Source organism: Megascapheus bottae, chromosome 7 (assembly GCF_031878675.1).
Source record: "Megascapheus bottae isolate mThoBot1 chromosome 7, mThoBot2.hap1, whole genome shotgun sequence".
In the NCBI taxonomy this organism is placed as follows: domain Eukaryota; kingdom Metazoa; phylum Chordata; class Mammalia; order Rodentia; family Geomyidae; genus Megascapheus; species Megascapheus bottae.
In genome coordinates this window covers 12,021,852-12,042,473 of record NC_143515.1, presented here as the reverse complement: position 1 = coordinate 12,042,473, position 20,622 = coordinate 12,021,852, and the positions used below count along the sequence as shown (strand labels likewise).

The 20,622-nt window shown below is 37.8% G+C and overlaps 1 protein-coding gene across 2 annotated transcripts in view; it reads left to right on the top strand.

The window, feature by feature from the left end:
• Nucleotides 1-20,622, top strand: part of Aff3 (ALF transcription elongation factor 3) — a 539,479-nt gene that overhangs the window by 113,988 nt on the left and 404,869 nt on the right. Inside the window, exons 3-6 of one of the 2 annotated variants that reach the window (XM_090336509.1) lie at nt 16,076-16,150; nt 18,333-18,453; nt 19,456-19,768; nt 19,888-20,273. In XM_090336509.1, the coding sequence (XP_090192635.1) occupies nt 16,076-16,150; nt 18,333-18,453; nt 19,456-19,768; nt 19,888-20,273 (895 nt within the window). The remainder of the gene's footprint in view (nt 1-16,075; nt 16,151-18,332; nt 18,454-19,455; nt 19,769-19,887; nt 20,274-20,622) is intronic. The other variant, XM_090336510.1, reaches the window with a different exon arrangement.

Genomic DNA, 20,622 nt, shown 5'->3' with positions numbered 1-20,622 from the left:
TCTTCTTCAGAGAAGACTCTCTTTAAGTCTTTGGCCCATCTTTTAATGGGATGGTTGTTACTTTGGAGATTAGTTTTGGATTTGATTCAATTTTTTGAGCTGTTGATATATTTTAGATATGAGGCCTTTGTCTGTTGTATGGTTGTACTCAGCATTTTAATGATTGAGATGAAATCTTGTAAACGTTTTTGCCCAGACTGATGTGCAATTGCATTTCTCCCAATTTCCATTTCCCAGTAGAAAGGACTATAGGTGTGAGCAACTATGTCTGCCTCAAATATTTTTATTTTTATTATGTAGGTGTGAGCCACCATGCCCGGCAACTTCCTTCCTTTTTTAAGTTTAATTTTATTGTGATGTACAGAGGGGTTACAGTTACATATGTAAGATAATGAGTACATTCCTTATTGAACATTGTCACCCCCTCCCTCATTTTTCTCTTACTTTCCCTCCCCCGTGTCCCCTACCCCCAAGTTGTAAAGTTCATTTCCAACATACTGTCTTGTGAATATTGTCTTGTGAGTATTGGTTCATGATTTGCCCTTTGTCTCACCATTTTTTTGTTCCCCTTCCCTTCTCTAATTCAAATAAACATATATGTACATATATTTTACATATATATATTACACAGGGTACCAAAGTCAAATACAGTGATAATAGGGGATAATAAATAGGAAAAAATGAAAGAAAAAAGAAATAACTTCACATAATACTTTAAAAACAACAACCACATATTCTCATATTGTTATAATATCTTACCTTGTTATCTGGTATACTGTATATACATTTATTTGTTTATTTGAAATAGAAAAGGGAATAGGGAAAACAAGTTGTAGGGAGGGGGAGGGGAAGGGAAATGGGGACAAAAACATGAGAAGGGATATCAATGTATGTGAAGTAATGCACCTTCTATCTGGTGAATATAACTGTAACCCTTCTATTAACTATAATAAAAAACAACAACCGCCACAAAGAAAAATCTCTTCTTGGAGTTCATTCTGCTTAGCATCATCTTATATGATCATATGTACATAGCTATTGAGCTATTGTGATTCTCTGCTAGGACTATCCTAGACATATGCTAATTATTACAAATAAGGGAAACCACAGAATGTTTCATCTTTTCTTTTTTTTTTTGGTGCCAGTAATGAGGCTTAAACTGAGTGTCTTCCCCTTTTTGCTTGGCTATTTTGCTCATGGCCAGTGTTCTACCACTTAAGGCACTCCTTCAGTACCTGCTTTTTTGCAGGTTAATTGGAGATATGAGTTTTACAGATTAGTCTATTCTGAACCATAATCTCCAGATCTCGGCCACCTGAATAGCTAGAACTGTATGTGTGAGCCACCAGTGCCTGTCTAAATTTATTTATTTTTAAATAATGAAGTTTATTTCATGTGTTCATAATATGTTAATGTGAGTGGAGACTCTTTGCAGCAGTGGTTTCATTCAGGAGTCCAGGCCACAGATCCATTTTCATGCTTCCACATTTGGCAGTAAAAGAAGTATCGATGTGATCCATGTCAGGACTTGGTACACTTGTTCCCAAGCCAATTCCCAGCCAATTCTCAATATAGAATTATGTATGGAAACCAGAAACTCAACTCCAAATAAGTATAACAAATACAAAGGGCCAAGAATGACAAATGGATTTTAAGAAAAATATAAGGATACAGAACTCACTTTACAGGACTTTATTACAGGGATGGACAAAATAGCAAATGTAATTAAAAACAGAATTTGGAAGTATTTGAGGTTGTCCTGAGGCCACATAGTGGGACTTGTCTAAAAAAGCAAATTTAGTGCAAGAACAGAAACTTGAGACCCATCATCCACCATATATTTATATGAAGACAAGGCTGTGCTCAGAGCCTCATGCCTGAAATCTCAGCTACTTGGGAGGTGGTGATCAAGATGGTCATGATTTGAAGCCAGCAGGAGCAAAAAATTCTTGAGACCCCTGGTATATGTCTTTCATCCTAGGTATGTGGGAGGCATAAATAGGAAGATCATGGTGGAGGCCAGCCCAGGCAATAAATAGCAGGAGACCCTACTGGAAAAATAACTAAAGGTGTGGCTTGCATGGTAGATTGCCTTCCCAGCAAGTCTCTTCCTGACCTCCTCTGTGTACATATATAAGCTCCAAACTTAGGACATTATGACAGAAGTTGTCACTATAGAGGAATGGGGGAATAATAAGTGTCCATTTTCACCCCTTAGTGATTAGTGATTAGACTAGCATATGAAGAAAAGTTGAGCTCCCTATAAGCCATTAGAATCAATTTCAGGCATTCCTCACCCTGAACTGCAATTGGTTCTATGTACAATGTGAGGTAGAAATGAGGTTTAATTCACTGAACTGATTATAACATTGACAGAACCTAGATCATTGAGCATATCTAAAGAACATTTTCAGAATCCCAGAAATTTCCTCAGGCATTTTCCTAATCATCCTTTACCATCTCTTAAGAGATTATCATTATGCTGAATCCCAAGACTATAAATTATGGGTACTTGCTTTATAAATCATAGTGATGTAATTATATGGTAGGCATTCTTCTCTATTGTTTCTTCCACTTAGCACTATGTTTGAGATATTTGTTTATGTTGTCACATCTAACTATAGTTCTTAAAGAGTGCGGAGTGATGCTTAAGGGCATGGAGTATCTATATAAATTATCTGGAATACTTTTGCTTTCCTTCCTTCCTTCCTTCCTTTAGTCATTTAAATCATTTTAATCTTTATTGTTGTAATAGAGGGTATAATACATAGGGTTACAGTTATATAGTCAGGTAATGACTACATTTCTTTTTGGACCATTTCGTTCCTTCCTTTACAGTAATCATTTATTTTTTAACTGTGTATTTATGGGTATCTGTTTTGTTCTTTGGATAATAATCTAGTACTACTTTATTTTCTTGCTCTGGTTATTTTTAGCCATTGAAATGTCTTTCAGTTGGTTCCTGTATCCCTTGTGTGTACACACCAAATATTATGGTATTGTTTTGAGCACTTTCTTTCTATACTGCATGGTTCCTCAAACCTTTTAGTATATTTTCCACAGTTATTATCCTGCATTTCCATTTGTAAACAGCCTTATCATCTGGCGTAGAGTACTGATAGAGAAGTTCTTTTTGCCTTTTTCTTTATAGACTCCACTTTCTTCCAGGTTTTTATGTAATCCTCTGATGAAAATTAATCCATATGAATCTGTGTGTTTCTGATAATTTCCTTTTTTCAGAGAAATTCCCTAGTGTCTTCTCACAATTATTACTACCTTTCCAGAATAATTTCTAGTCAGGTAAGTGAAGACGATTTCACCTTTGTTTGGTATACATTTCTTAGAATACTAATGATGGTGGACAGTTTGAGCATGTGTATTTTTAATGGATTAATTGAGCCTCATAAAATAATTCATATGAATAGGAAATGGCCTGTCAAATGAACAGAATTACTAGAATTTTCAAAGTAAAAGAATAAGATCCTATTAGTCATAACCTTTAACATTTAAAAATTGAATGCTTAATATTAACATTGAGATACTATTGCATTATTAATGATTTCCTTGGTACATAAGATATATGAATACTAGTCAGAGACAGTGGCTGAAAATGTAAATATTTGTAAAATAGGAACATACTTGCCTAAAGAAAAATTCCATGTAAAATTCCAGTTTACTACTAATTGACTTGAAAAGAAATAAGTAAATACTCAAGCAGTAAATTGATTAAGAAAGATAAAGAAAACATGTAAAAACTCGAGTATTTATGAAATTATAAGGTAGGAGAGATTTGTCTGCAGGAGATGGATGAAGTGGAAGACAGGTAATTTGTCAGTCTGCAAACGAGAATAGATAGAATTCAAAGTTTTCAGATGGCCTTGAAGAGTCACCAAATTGTTCTGTAAATTAGAAATTCTAGATGCCTCTGTAACTAGCTACACAGTCTTGACCTCTTAAATCTCTTAAAAGAATGAGATAAGTTTAGGTAGTAAAGAGAATCCCTCAGTCCTGGGATCATAAGAACTTCTGTCTTGTGAGTTATCTTTGGAGATAGTGCAAATTCTTTGTCTGAAACTCATATTACATTAGAATATGTGCAATTTGATGCTATTAGGATGCATACAGTATTTTTTTAAATACATACCTTACAAAAAACTGATTCAGAATGTACCTCATCAACATGGTATTTGATTGGTATTATATAGGGTTTTTTTTGAGAGATTAGTTAATTTGGGGGTAGGCAGTTTAGGGGGAATGAGGAATGGAGGAAATAGGCCTAGATTGATAGGGGGGACAAGAATCCTAGTATTGTATAGCATATATTCTGGCTATATTTTATAATTATTCTCCTAATTTTATATTTTTATATAATAGTTCAGAAGAGAAAGAATAAATGAAATTTTATGTTGTCACTATTTTAAAAATGAAATATTTTGTATTAAGATTAATTCATGCTTATAAAACTTCCAAGCAAGGCAGAAGAAAAATTCATGCATACTTTCCACCACTCCATCATCATTTGCTTCAGCAATAATTACTTAAAGTTTTCATATAGGTATAAATGCATATAGATTATGTAAGAAAAAGATATTGTCTGGTGCAGTGGCTCGTGCCTGTAATCCTGGCTACTCAGGAGGCTGAGATCTGAGGATCAAGGTTCAAAGCCAGCCTGGGCATTAAAGATCGAGAGACTCTTATCTCCAATTAATCACTAGAAAAGGGGGAGTAATGCTGTGGCTCAAGGGGTAGGGCAGTAGCCTTGAACTGAAGAGCTCAGGGACAATGGCCGGGGCCAGAGTTTAAGCCCAATAATCCCTCCCACACACAAAAAGATATAAAAATAATGTTCTTCCACAACTCTTCATGCTTAATGTGTTTTGAATATGTTTTTGTATCTATACAATTAACATCCATTCCATCCAATGACTATATAGTCTTCCATTGTATCAAGTACCATTTGTTAACTAGCTGCTTAAGAATGAATATTTAATTGTTTTTAATCATGTTTTTTTCTTTTAAATTTCTAAATATTGTAAGTGGAATCCTAAATGTGAATGTTATATACTTAAATATGAAACTGTTGGATCAAAGTCCATATTCAATGAGAGCACACTCAGGTTATATATCTCAGATAATTGAACAGTGAACTTCCTTTCTGCATGTGGGTATTTTAGTCACCTTCCATCCAGTATTAATGATATTTCACCTTCAGAGAGTTCTTTAACGTTTTTAAGTACTACATTCATTACCTCACTTGTTTCTTACAGCCACTAATCAATGTATGGATTAATCTTTATTACCTATGCTTCTCAAGGCAGAGTGGCTTCTTGCTTTTCTGTGCATGGATCTTAGCCAGATCTCTTCACTCAGAACCCAGTGCTGATCTCTTTGAAGATGGTGAAACCCATGAAAATGGTTGATAAGAAATTTCCTTGAGTCCACACTTTTCAAATTCTGTGAAGACTCTGAGTCACTTTTGTCTCATTAAACAATTCTTTATATTGAATATCCCTTATCCTAAGTGCTTGGGGCCATAAGTGTTTTGGAATTCCAGTTCTTCTGGATTGTTGGAGTATTTATATATGTAATAATGAGCTATCTTGGGAGTGGGACCTGACCCATTGGAAACCAAGTATAAACATGAAAGTCATTTATTTCATATGCATCTCTGATACATACAGCCTGACAGTAATTTTATATGATATTTTTAGTGTACCTGTATTTTCGAGAACAGTTGCATGAGACCAGGTGTGGAAGTGTCCACTTGGTGGCATCATGTTGACTCTCAAAAAGTTGTCATTTTTTGAGTGTTTCACTTTTTGAGTCTGAAGATTATAGATACTTAGCCTATATTATGCTTCCCATTTAGATAGTACAGGATCTTCTGTTAATACAGGTGAACTTTTAGCTGAAAAAAGATGATATGCTACTTCCAGGAAACGTCTGTCATAAACTATCTGTCATAAATCTTATAATCTTATTAGCTTTATCAACTCCTTGAAGTTGCTGCTTTCAGAAAGTACTTTTAAGTATTAAAACATGTACTTTATTGTCCTTGGGAAGACCAGACAAATCTATTAAGTATTATGTATCTTTGGGGCTTAGTGAAAAGAGACATTGAGTGAAAAGTAATACTTGTAATTCATTGGTGCATCCATGTCACAAATGGTAATGGAATATGAGTGCCTATAAGTACCTACTATGAGCCAAGCGTTGTTCTCTATCAGATTTGAGAGTTTTGCAGGTCCTGTGGTGGGGGACCCAGTAGGTGAAGAAGCTGGAACACCAAGCTGGAAGCCCATAGAGTCCTGCTTAGTCTACAGAGGGATTTGTGATGTTGAATTGGCAGAGGAGAGATGTGAGATGTCTATCTCCATTTCTTCAATATAAGGTGCTACTAATTGCCCACCTTGCCTATCCTAGGTCACTTATAATTCTTTTTTTTTTTTTGCCAGTCCTGGGCTTGAGCTCAGAGCATGAGCACTGTCCTTGGACTTTCTCAAGGCTAGAACTCTACCACTTGAGCCTCAGCACCACTTCCGGCTTTTTCTATATATGTGGTATCAAGGAATCGAACCTGGGTCTTCGTGCATGCTAGGCAAGCACTTTAACCACTAGGCCAAACTCCCAGCCCCACTTATAATTCTTTTATGTATTCAGAATTTTGAGGAAGAAGAGCCCTTCTCCTAGGCTTTCTTCACATTAATAAATTTAATTCAGTGTTTATTACCTATGATATTGGACTTCATTTTCCTTGTATGGGTATATATGGGAAACAAAAAGACAAAAAGGAAGGGTTTGGGTGAGGGGAAGGGATGAGAGGAGGGGTTGAAGTCATTTGAAAGTAACATGAAGCAATAGATGTGCAGAGAAGACTGTGTCTTCTTTGTATTATTTCTCATAGAGCTGTGGCAATTTTCCTCATGTTTGGGGATATAATATATAACACAGCCATCATATATAATACGTCTTCCTAATGTTTGAGGGGCCAGATACAATGCTTTATGATAGATTACATGTCTTACTGAGATTGGAAACTTGTGAGCGATCCATCAGCTATAGGAAGACCCCCAGATTTTCTGACACTGTTATATGCATATTTAGAATTAATCATCTTTAGTGCCACTAGCAGAGAATGAATTATAGAACCAGAGAGTTCAAATAATTTATAACTCTTAATGCCTTCCTCTGAGTCAAGCAGAAATGACTTGCAGAGTTTTTACTACAGTTAGAGAACTGCCTTCCATATGCCTGTGTGGAGGCTGGGGTCATGGACATTTTCCAGGTCTAGTTGGCACTTTGTATGTTATAAGGGTAAATGAGTAGTTTTTGGATGAAAAGTTTTGAAACTTAAATTGTTTTGGTAGCTTCAGTTTCCATGGAGACTAGAATTCTATTAATTATATGAGTTTAGGCAAAGTATTTAAATTTGCTAAGCCCCACATACTTATTTTTATTGATTTATTTTTATTTTATCTATAAAATGGCCATAATAATGTTTATGGTGTGTGGGTCTTATTTCAATTTTGTATTTATATTGGTCATCTATTAAAATTGTGTGCTTTTCAGAAATAAGGACTACAGAACAGTTTATAGAGAAAGATAAATAGAGAAAATATAAACTTGGTTTACAAGCTCTTCAGGCGATTGTTCTGTATTACTTTTATTGTGATTCCCATGATTGTTAAATTCAAGGACCATAAAGAAAATTTTAGGACCCAGGTTGTGAGAGTATTTTAATTATGTTTGTTTACATTGTAATATGCCTGTGGGCAAAATTTGGCAAAAGAAAGTAGAGAAGAGGAAACCTTCATTTCCTGTGGACTTTTACAGCCAAAGTAAAGTTGTTTTTCCTTACCCACTATGTCAGGCAATCCTTAGGCTGAGGAAATGCCTTAGTAGAAAGTAAACATAGACATTCTTCTTAGAGATCAACAGTTTAATGGTGGATTTGGATAATTGGCATGAGAGGCATGATGATGAGTTCTTTATAGGACATGTAATATAGGCCCTGGGATACAAGTGGGAAATGTTCTTGAGGGAAAAGTATCCCTAAACAGAGACCTGGCTCAGAGGCCATGGCTTCTAAATTTGGACTCAGTTCTGAGGACATGATCAAACTGCTATTTAGCATTTATGTATTTGTCAGTTTTCCTTATTTCACTAAAATACTCTAGGCAACTAATTTTATAAAGGGAATATGTTTACTTAGCTCAGAGTTTTGGAGGGTTGCAATCTGGGAATAGAAAGTGCCATTCGTTTGGCCTTGTTGAGAGTGTCACAGCATGAGGAAGCCTATAGAGGAGAAAAATTTCCAGGTCTTGGACCTCCAACAAGTTTGTTTTTAACTTCTGAAAGCCAGCAGAAGCCAAGATATTAGATTGGCAGGAAAAGTTGGTATTCATGGTAAGTGGGAGTGGCAGATAGACCTCAGAGTCCAAGGGAGAGAGCTCCTTTTTGAGAGGTGGTATTGAGGTGAGAGGTTGTATTGAGGTGTGAAGTTTAAGGGGCCAGTTGAGGTGGGAAATGGCTGAAGGACAGGAAATGGTGGAAACACCTGCCTGTTTGCTTCTGGCTGCTCTTAAGACCAAGAAACCAAGCTCCTGATCTCCTACCCCAGTCCTGTTTCCGTGGGTAACACAGAGATTCCTCCTTTAAGGATGATTGCATTTTTTTAAAAAATGGCATTATTGTGGGGTTTGAACTCAGGTATTATGAATATGAGTGGCTGTGCCCAGCAATCTCAGGGCAGAGGGCAGGGAAGGCAATCTTCTGTGTTTATTTTCAAGTACTGAGAAACTACTACAGACCCCTGAGACTTTTAACTAAATTGATGAGTTGCTCTGTACCAAAACAGATTGTTCTTCTCTTTAAAACAGTATTTCTTTACCTCTCAGATAACAGTTTGTTCTAGCAGTTTTTACCTGTGTTGTCTACATAGAAGGCCAATTACTGGTTTGCCGGTTAGGTTGATGGTGTATCGTAAGACATTTGGGCTCATGCATAACCTTCTAATTCTACCTTTGATTAATTCAGCTATATTTTTGTTCTGACCTTTGACTAGCTTTGTATTTCACAAGTAAATGAATTCACTTCATCGAAGAACAGTAAGTAAGGCTGAGTCTTACTCCTTTACAGACTCCAGTTGGTTTAGTTAGGGTATCTCATTAATGATTCTGGGAGGAAAAGCTGAGGACTTTTGTTTGGAAGGTCATGAGCCATTATTTAATGTATGAGACTTAGGATCAGCACCCAGAAGCCTGATCTGCCTGAAGTGTCAGGAAATTAGTTGAAAGGAGTTAGCCTTCTTACTGAAGTCACCAATATGTGGCCCTGAGTGACCACTATTATGATGTCTAGAAAATCCTCATAGGCATGCTGTAAAATACAGTATTCTGTAGGTGGCTTTGAAATTCCTAGGAGCTGAAGTTTCAAAACTGGTGTTGTAAAGTGAAAATGAAATTTAACTGAACATTTAGTGGAGGAGAAATAATTTATTGTCTCTAACATGAAAAGCCCTGGGAGTGAACATCTTCTCTTGGCTGGCACCTGTGATTGATGATGGCTCTTCACTGCTGCTGGGAAGTGAACTCTTGGAAATAGCATAGTAGGGACTTTGCAAGTGGGTCTCATTTGGTTAAGTTACTGCTTTTGTGAGCTGTGCTGCATCTTTATATTCTACCGAGGAGGAGATGGTAAATCAGAATAATTGCTTCATCCCAAGGCACTTTTATATTGTAAAAGAAAAGGGTCCTGTTAAGAAACTTAAATTAACTTCTGATGTTTCTACTGTATGGAAAGCTTCTTCAAAAGCTGATTGTCATATAGCCTGGTGGTTTATTTATCATAGAACATTTCCATTAGAACCTTCTGAAACCAAGACATAGGATACCTCAGGAAAAAAAATATAAGCCTTGAAAATGCAAAGCTGTCATTTATCTGTCATCTCTCTGTAAAAACCCATTTGGGGATATTTACAAGAGTGGTTTGAAAGTTTTTATTTCTATGGTTAGAAACAGAGTTGGTACCAATAAATGATTAGTAAAATTTTGGCAAGGGTTAATAACATGTTCCAACCATTTGTCTATGCTAGTTCTGTTATACATGTATTTCTGGTATTCTGTAATACTTAAAGAATTCCACTGTTAATAATGGGTAAAATGGAGGAATTGATTTAGATGGCAGTTCCTGAAATCCATTGGAAAAAGTTTAAAGATTGGATATTAGTTCACTTCTAGTACTGTCTTATTCATTGTGGGTTTCCTAGTTTTATTTTATAGGTTAGAAGTCTTAAAATGGGTAAGGAGGCCTAGCAGGTATTCAGAGAATGAACTGAAAGAGTCATGACCTTAAAATTAACCCCTCTTTTCCTGGCCCTTACTCACACAGGATGAGTGCACCATTTGTCAAAGCTTGTTGGCGATGGCTAGTCCCAGGGGCAAAAGTACATCAAAGTCTGTGATTTCCATGTCTGGTGCCAGTCTGCCTTGCTTTAAAGAGATGTCACATTCTGCTTGTGGGACTTGGACAAGTTTGTTAGTCTCAGAGTTTCTTATTTCTTCCCTGGGAAGTGGAGATAATGTCTCATAGACTTTTTCAAAATTATTGACTAATATACTACAAAGTTTATGTTGAATAGCTGTTGTTATTAATAAAACTCAATATAGGGTGTGGAAGAGTCTGATATGGGGTCTGGTATGGCATAGATCATCCCAAAATTTTATTTGGGGGTATTTGTGGGCTACATTTAGGGATGTTGGTTATTTTTTTTGAGTCTCTTTGTATCATAGTTTCCTAAGTTATGATACAGAAGTAATTGTGGTATGCATGTAATGGCCTCAAGTTCATTTCTATTCTGGAAGAGTAGATAGGCAGAAATCTATTAATGTTCTTACAGGCTGTCTTCAAGATTGGATTAAGATGGACATAACCTTTGTGGCCAGACAAACAAGTAAAAGGTCAGCCTGATCTTTAGGATGAATTCATGGCAGAAATAATCCATATGCTGGGGGCACCCTTGCAAAGCCTGTGGCAAGCCAGTGGTACTACAGTGTTGGGGCAAGCAGAGCAAAAAGAAAACTCCAGTGATTTTTTTAAAGTGAGTCATGCCATAGTAATACTTTTTGCAGTTTAAGCATCTATTATATACATTGTTGACTGTTATAACCTCTTTAATTGGTCTTTAACCACTGCCATCACCAATCACCCTTACACCATTATCATTATGACTACTATCACCCTCACCATTTCTGTCCACCACTACCACCACCCTCACCACCATTACCCATCAGCACTCCACCACCACCATCATTGCTATTGCCACCGGCCTCACCACCACTATCATTATGACCATACTACTCTTACAACCACAACCAATATTGACACTGCACCACCACTCTCTCCATCATTACCACCATCAACACTACATCAAACCTCCACTTTAACCAGCAGCAGCCCCCCCCCCACTACCCTTGTCAGCATCAACACTAATACCACCCTTACGGCTACAACTACCACCACTAGACAGTCCTTACCGGTACTACTTACTAGTGCTGTTTGCATATACCTTCATTCTAATTATCATTAGTGCTATCAACTTTACACCAATCTTACTAACACTACTACCACCTCACCTGCACTTATCAGCATCAACACTGCTTTTACCACTTCTGTGCCACTACTGCCATCTTTACCTCCACTATGCTTATGATCACTGCCACCCTCTGCACAATTGCCACTATGGACACTATACCACCATTTTTTCTATCATTCTCCCCATCAACACTACACCACCATTATCATTATCAACACCAATCTCAGCACCATCATAAGACCATTACTAACTTTAATACCACTACTATAATCAGTACTAGTCCCAGCTGGCCATCACTGTCACCATTAGATTACGGTCACCCTCATCATTGTTGATTCCATCTACACTATCATACCATTGTCATTATCCTCACCACCGTCATACACTTTTTTAAAATAATTTTTTATTGTGATTAATAGAAGGGTTACATTATATTCACCAGATAAAAGGTGCATAACTTCACATTGATACTCTTTCTCATGACACCTCATACACTTTTAACAGCCTTGTTTTGCTCTAATTTCAGACAGTATTAGTGAGCTTCTATCATTTGCTTTATAGAAACCAAGAGATACTAATGAGTTTGACTCATAAAATTAAAGCAGTTGTTATAATTTTGGAATGTTTGCTTCATCAGACACAGTTGCTGATGTTGCTGCTCTGGAGAGTGGGAGTATTCTTCTCACACCCCATTCTTCTTCCTGTTTGCCCTCACAGTGCCAAGGGGACTCATAGTGTCTGGACAGATAATAGTCTCTGTGGCCTGGCTGCTCAGGGCCAGTCCTGGTGTGAAGTAAAAGAGGGAGAGTGTTTCTCTGTTCCCACCCTGCACTTATTCACTTCAAATCTGTTTTCAGGAAGGGATTAGATGAACTTATTTAGGAGGAAGTAGCAATGGCAGACTATTTTGGGCAAACTAAGGACACAGAATCTCTGAATATACTTAATAGTATGCTAAGTATCTTACACCTTTCAACCTTCCTACATTTATTTTTCGGAAGATCTTGTTTAAAACTGATCTGCCAGAGACTATCCTATCTCCCCATGTTCTTTTCTGCTAGAACCCTGGAAATGTGATGCTTTCATTGCTCGTTTGTGAATGGACCTCTTGTTCCTTTCTTCTTCTCCTACTTCTAGACTCCTAGCTTCTCACTAGCAGGATAGGTTGGTCACTTCCCTGATTATTTTCCCAACACTGGGCATACAAATTCAGGAGATGCTTTTGAACTAAACTGAATTGCATTTTATTCCATGTTTTCAAAACATGGAAACCATGATAGCTTTCTCTGAAAGATAGGAGGAGGGTTTATTTTCCATCTTTTCCCTCATGGTAATGCCATCTTTCATGTTGTAATGGGGCCTGAAAGTGGTTTACCAGGGGCCAAACAGATGGAACTCCCAGATCTTGAACTTCTAGCCTCCCAAACTGATGAAAAAGCTTTATCTTTATAAATTACCTAGCATCAGGCATTTTGTTATAGCAGTAGACTAAAGCAGATCCCCAGCTCTAGATCCCCAGATCCAAAAGGAAAAATGTCTTTTTAATAAAATACATGCATGTCTCCAGTCAAGAAGTATAATTGGCTAAAAGTTTCTCTCATAAAAAATGTAGTTTGTTTGGAGCAAGCATTCATATGCCATGGTCAATACATGGATGAGCACAGGACCAGGAAGGAGAAAGAGTCTTTTCTGGTCAGCTGGGTCTGCTGGGTTATGCTAGGGATCAGTTGTGCTAACTCCAGCATCTTTTCCTGCAGGGGGAGAGCCTGGAGAGATTGGAACAGGCTGATGAATGGGCTGCATTTGATGAAAATGGTGATACCATCAGTGCTCACAGCTTACTGTAGAATCTAATTTCTCTATTTTCTGGTTTGTCCTCTGTACCACAGTTTTAGGTCATATGACTTTGCTTTATGTGTATGTTGTGGAAAGAGACAGTTTTCTTTTGTTGTGTGGGGCTGTAAAAAGTTACCACAGCTGGCACTTTTATTCATAATTCGTTTCATTGTTCTTTCTCAATGGAAAATAGCCGTTCTTTGTTTCATTTGACCTGTTCGGCCTCTGTAGACTCATATTACTCCTGAACTTGTAGACATCAGAGTTTAGGAAGTGTGGTCACCTCCTCATGGCTTGTGGGAAAGTCCTGTTCTCTGGGTAGAGATTAGTAAAGTACGTTGAACATTACTGTTCCTTCTATGTAATGTCTTATTTTTGGCATGATTTTTGTGATTAAATTCTTATACTAAGGGGTGTGTGTGTGTGTGTGTGTGTGTGTGTGTGTGTGTGTGTGTATGTGTGTGTGTGTAAATGACTCTTGCTTGGAATTTTCTTACTCAGGCCTGATGCTAGTCTACTGTTTCAGCATACCTCCACTTCCAGCTATTTACTGGTTAATTGATCATCAGAAACCAGGCCATATTTAAACTATGATCCTCTGATCTCAGCCTCCAGAATAGGTAGTATTGCAGGTATAAGCCACCAATGCCTTGGCATTCTCTCTCTCTCTCTCTCTCTCTCTCTCTCTCTCTCTCTCTCTCTCTCTCTCTCTCTCTCTCTCTCTCTCTCTCTCTCTCTCTCTGTGTGTGTGTGTGTGTGTGTGTGTGTGTGTTTAAAGTTAACCCAGAAGTAATATTCAGTATCTGTCCATCTTCAGTGGATATGTAAGAATACTTAAGGGACATATAGATACAATGTTTTGAGTTCAATGGGAAGAAGTCACTAGGCTAGCAGACATTATTATTTAGTTTCATGTTGTTACCATATGATTAAGGAAGATTTAATTTTGGAAATGATGATGCTTTCATATTTAGACATTCCTTTGTGCTCAACTACTAATAATTGACTTGCTTAACACCTACAAGAAACTTTATAGATTAAAAGCAAATACATGGAAAAGGATAAGAAATGTTTTAGTGTAATTTTTACTTGCTCTTTTTTATCTCTAAAAGTAAATATGCCTTTTAAAAGGAGTTTATTTAGAAGTTTCATTTTCTTAGAATGTTTTTTATCTGCAATAAATAATAATATTACAGCAGTTGGTTATGTCTATTTCTGTGCAAAATAAATACATTTGGTGATATACATTTGAGAAATGTGATTTTTATAATTATTACAGAAATATGGAGGATATTTACAGATAACAGAGAAAGTACCATCTGCTAGTAACAAAGAAACAGTCATAATACCTAGCACTTACTGGATTTAAGTAACCTTAAATCTTCCAGGGAATAGAATTCTCTAAGTTTAAATCAGCCATCCTGTGACTGAGCCAGTTTTTAGCATATCAAGAAAAAGGATCTTTGCATTGCTCAAAGGACAGAAAGAGATGAAAAGAAATATACTCTATGGGCATGTGAGCACTTGCACAAATTCCACTTGTTCTTAGTGGGATGGTGGACTCGCTGTTCACCAGCAACTTTTTTCATGAAGCAAAATATTTAGTGTTGGGGGAATGGTAAAAGTATAGGCACTCGGGAAAGATGGGGAATGGGAAGTCTTACCTTTCTCTTTCAATGATATTTGCTTTAGGTAGGTGGTATGTAAGCTCCCATGGCCTGAAGTGACACATGGGGGTGGGTTACCCTTGGCAAGGGCTCAGTGTTCATTGGTGGTTATATAACTGCCTATGAAGAAAGGAGGGAGGCACTAAGAAGCAGGGAAGAAGCAAAGCCTTTCCTCTTGTGTTTCCTTTACTCTCTTTTGAAGCTGTGGGGGCAGTTATCTCTGGGGTCATCCAGTGTAGTGTAAAAAGCTGAAGAGTACACTTCTGTTAGTAGATTCCACAGACGTCCCAGGGGTACTCAGTACTAATCAATAGTAGAAGCCAGCCATGGGCTGGCTATTAAGGCAGAGCCTCACTTGAGAACTTTTATCTATTTGCAAACTGCAACATGGAGAACTTTAAGTCATCTTTCAGCTTAGAAATGTCAGAAATGAAGCAGCTAGTAAAGAGGGGAAGCTTCCCCTAAACTGTAGCATTTCTAAATTATTGCTCCAGATTGTGGATATGTATTCAGATCTCACCTGCTAAATCATAGTTGGTACTTACCCTGCTGTCTTTTTTACATTTAGGATCCCATTGAGATATAATTTATCCATTTATTCTCATTGCTATATTCTGTCCCTGTCCCTGCTTCTTTTTTTTGCCAGTCCTGGGCTTGCAGAACACTGTTCTTGGACTTTCTCAAGACTAGCACTCTACCACTTGAGCCTCAGCGCCACTTTGGGCTATTTATGTGGGGTACCGAGGAATCGAACCTGGGTCTTTATGCATGCTAGGCAAGCACTCTACCACTAGGCCAAACTCCCGCCCCCCCCTGCTTCTTTTGTTGCTTTTTCCTCTTTGGATCCTAATGTCCTGTATCCTTTTCTGTTGGCCTTTGGGAAGAATGCTGGCAAACACATAACACGCATTAAGATACCAAATGAAGTCTGGTCACGATTCAAGTGTTTTCTCTACTTGTGGTGTCTGTGTTTGTACAGGGGTGAAGACATCTTAAGCCAGAGGAATGACTCCCTAGTTGTGGAATTTCAGTCATCAACCAGCAGATGCAGGAGGTATTATACAGAGCATGGGGGCCTCCTCAGAAGGCCAACAATCATCTGGTGCTCCATAAGGCCATTCCTGCATCACATCAGTCTTGTGTGCTTGGTGGCTTGATTCAGCCAAGGATGGCTAGCATGTGTGTATGTCTGTGTATGATGGTTGTTGTTCATGCTGGAGAGGAGGAGAGTTTTCATGCATGCAACGCATACTGATAGTGATTACTTTGATTGCAAATGCTGACGTTTGTCTAAAAGTGAGATGCTCATAATGAGACCATCATTTTCTTATTGGCTAAAACCTTTATACTTGTCCATTGCATGAGTCATTTGTCCTTAGAGTTATCTCTATTTGAAATCCATGGTTGTTCATGAGTGCTAAAGATTCATGGGACAAATGTCCACCATAAGGGTGGGAGGACCATGTTCTCTTCTGTGAATTGAAACTCTGGTTCTGTAGATGAGAGTGTTATTTCCATCTGTCCCTTATCTCTGCTCTTCCCTGTCACCATAGAAGTGACTGAAAGTGACTGTGATTTAAGCTGTGAGCCTCTCAGTTTACAAAAGATTCTAGAGGCCACAGTTTCCTTTTCATGAAGGACACTGGTTGGATTCCCAAACCTAATAAGAATGGGTAATGTACTAAGAATGAATTAAAATGCTAATAGACTCCTTGTTCTGGATATTTTAACATTCCCTAATTTTAAATTTAAATTAAATGCCTTAGGGCCTGGAACAGCTTTGCCAGAAGCATGCTTAGTGTCACCAGGTAGACAGCAGCTTTAAAATACATTTTGGCCATACAGGCAGAGCTAAGATAAGCAATATTTATTTTATGATTGCATTTTTGTGTTTCCCACAGCTATATGACACAAATACTATCATCTTTTTACTATAGATAGCTATATGGCTTTAAAATACCATTATATTCATAAAATTCCTTTGAACCCACAGTTTCTTTTATTATTAACTATATTTTAATAGTAGTTGCATTGGATTTGAAGCCCCTAAAATTGTTTCAAAGCTTTTTTATAAATGACGTTCATGTTTGGACTTTATAGCCATACTATAAGACATCCGATCTTTATAATGAAGACACTGAGTCTGTAGAGTTTTCTGTTATCTCATCTCTGGTTAGGGGACAGTTTCAATTAGTAGAGAAGTATCTTGACTCCTTGTTCGGCTATCTGCCCATTAGTTCAAGTGGGAGCTCTAAGCAAACTGGTAGCAAGGTCATTTATATTAAATGCTTCTGCCCAGAAATGAGGAGAATGCTGATTTTAAAGGACATCTGATCAAATTTCTCTATCCAGTGGGCCAAACATGAAACAACAAAAGAAGTGTTATCTTCTGTCAGTAAGCAGATCACTTCCTTGTCTCACTCTGTATTTTCTCCTTATTAGGGAGAAGGTAGATTTTATTTCTTCCTTAGATCTTCTAGTTGTCTGGTGTCTGGCCACTTCACAATTGTATTTTGGAAGAGTAGATATTAATTTTCTTCAACCAAAAGGCTGAGTTCCTTGCTGACATGACATAAATCAATTTCCATTCTCTCCCTTTTGTCACCTGCTCCCCTTCCTCCTGGCACATTTTTTATAGGTAGGAGGTGTGAGTGAGTCAAATATATCAGAAGGAGGAATTGATTCAGGAATCGTTTGACGACTTGACTGATTAACAGAGATCAGAAGAAGGCTCAACACTGCAAAAACCACTGCAGCATGGAGTCTCAAAAACTCTTTAGGGAGCTAGTTAATGAAAGAATCACGACAGAAATGCAACCATACTCCTTCTTCTTCCCCCTCAAAAAAAAATCCCAAATAGGAACATTCCCATACACTACTCAGAGACTGTGTCATAGAGGAAATATGTATTCATAATTCATATTTACATATGCTTTAATTACCATTGGCCTTGGGATCAGTCAGTGTTTTCTAGTCAGAGGTACTTAGGCAGTTCCTCTTTCACATATCAGAGCAGTTTCATTTTGGTTAGAACTTGTCCTAAGGATTTCCCTTCTGAAGAATGTAATTATTAGACTCCCAGGCTCATGTGGTGTGATTAGACTGGCTTTAATCTTTTCCGTGTTCTGTTTTCATTGCCATTTGTTCATGAACCAAAGATCTGCACTCAGATACATGATGCCTTGGTCTTTACTCTTTAAATTTTTGTTTGTTCACTTTTCTTTCTCCTGATACAGTGTCTATGAACCAGATAGGAATGCATTACGGAGGAAAGAGCGAGAGAGAAGAAACCAAGAAACGCAACAGGATGGTGGCACATTTAATTCCAGTTACTCTCTCTTCAGTGAGCCCTACAAGGTAGAGTGTATCCAGTTGTTCTTCTTTGACCCTACTATGAATTCTCTGTGGATGGTCCTCTTGACTGGAGAGGCTGACTGATCAAACTCCAGTTAGTTCTCTCTGCTTGTGCTAACAGGGGAAAAGATAGCTCTGGTACCAAGTGTGGCATAGCCCCCCACCTTGGTTTCCAGTTCATAACATCTTTATTGGCTCCTTCAATAAAATGTGAATTTATTTAATGTTGAGAACCACTTGCTGTGGTTTTCATAAGTAATACAGACTTTACTTGCTGTGATTTTTGTTTTAATATACCCTATACCTTTGCATTGGTGTTTCAAAGTCAATACCATTTGTTATGCTTTCTGAGATCTTAGAAAAAAGCACTGTTCAAAAAAGAAGGTGGGTTACATTTTTGATATTTGCAAATATCAGGGCTAATGAAAAAGAAATATTCAAATTATTTCTCATTTTCATCAAAAGTCAAATATACAACCTTTCTTCTAAAATGATCCATGGAGCTATGGATAGTTTGTATGGGTAGATTTTTACAGGTTGGCTCCATGTATCTTTGAAGTCATGCTTTCCTTGTCTGTTATTCTGGCATGAGCAATTATCTATTCAGACAAATTTTGAGCAAAATCTGAATTTGCAAAATAAGTTTCCAAGGGACTATGAAAAACAAAAGATAATCTAATCCTGGAAAGATGTAATATAGACCATTTTGTAAAGTTGAAATCATTTATGTTTTGATTTCTGGATAATCTATAAACCATAGTACAACACAAAAGACAGCTTCAAGAGTCCCTGAGGCTGTTCTTTATAGGTTTCCAGGTCTGGAGCCATGCTGAGTGTCAACAGGATATCATCAGAGACTATAAAGGATTATGATTTCATCTCTCAGCTCTCCTTTTGAATGCATCAGCCTGGGTTCTGTAATCTGTCAGGGCACCTCTCCCTTACTTTCTAGAGTTTCCCTTTTTTTTCTTTGATAATAGCATGGATGTGTTTTTCTCTCTCCAGACTAACAAGGGTGATGAGCTCTCCAACCGGATCCAGAATACTTTAGGCAATTATGATGAAATGAAAGACTTTTTAACAGATAGATCCAATCAGAGCCATCTTGTTGGTGTTCCCAAACCTGGGGTTACTCAGACTCCTGCAAACAAGATTGATGAACATTTTGTGGCAGATTCAAGAGCGCAAAGCCAGCCCTCATCTGTGTGTAGTACCACATCTTCCACACCAGCAGCTGTTCCTGTGCAGCAAAGTAAGAGAGGCACCATGGGCTGGCAGAAGGCTGGGCACCCATCATCTGATGGCCAGCAGAGAGCAGGTATGCAGGGCAGAGATTGCTTGCTTTGAACAGCTATGCTATCTTAGAGAATAATGATAACAAACCTAATCATGGTGTGTTAAGTCCCTCACTCTTCTTTGTCTCTTCTTCCATTGCAGCACCACAGGGCTCTCTTAGAACCTTGCTTGGAGATGGTGTTGGTAGACAGCAACCTCGGTCCAAACAAGTGGGTAATGTGGAGATGGGGCTTCAAACCCAAGAAAGGCCACCTGCAATGGCAGCTAAGCACAATAGTAGTGGACATTGTGTGCAGAACTTTCCTCCATCATTGGCTTCAAAACCTATTCTGGTCCAGCAGAAACCAACTGCATATGTACGACCAATGGATGGCCAAGACCAGGCTCCTGATGAGTCCCCTAAGCTGAAGTCCTCTGCAGAATCTGGTGTGCACTGCACATCCTACAGGGGAGGCCCAGCTACTAAGCCAGAGTCAGCCAGAGCGAAGACCAAGCTTTCCAAGTTCAGCATCCCTAAGCAAGGAGAGGTAAGTCTTTTCTCATTGTCATTTTTTATGCAACTAATAAATTATCCAATTACTTCACTATTGAAAATTGCATTTCCATGTGTCTTTGTTTCAGTGATGTGACTAACTTCAATGTGGTAAAACTTCATGTGTAAAACATGTGGTAAACTTCCTCAAATGGGTAGATATAAAATTTTGTTTTTTTAAAATCTCAAGTTTATTATAAATGGAATGTGTACACATTTGTGCATTTGTATAAGCATGCATGTAGATATTACGTAGGGAAGGGATGCCTCCTTCAAAGTAGTTCAAGGGTTTTTTGTGTGAATTAGGCAATGATATGTGATATTGTATGCCAGAAATAAAAGCA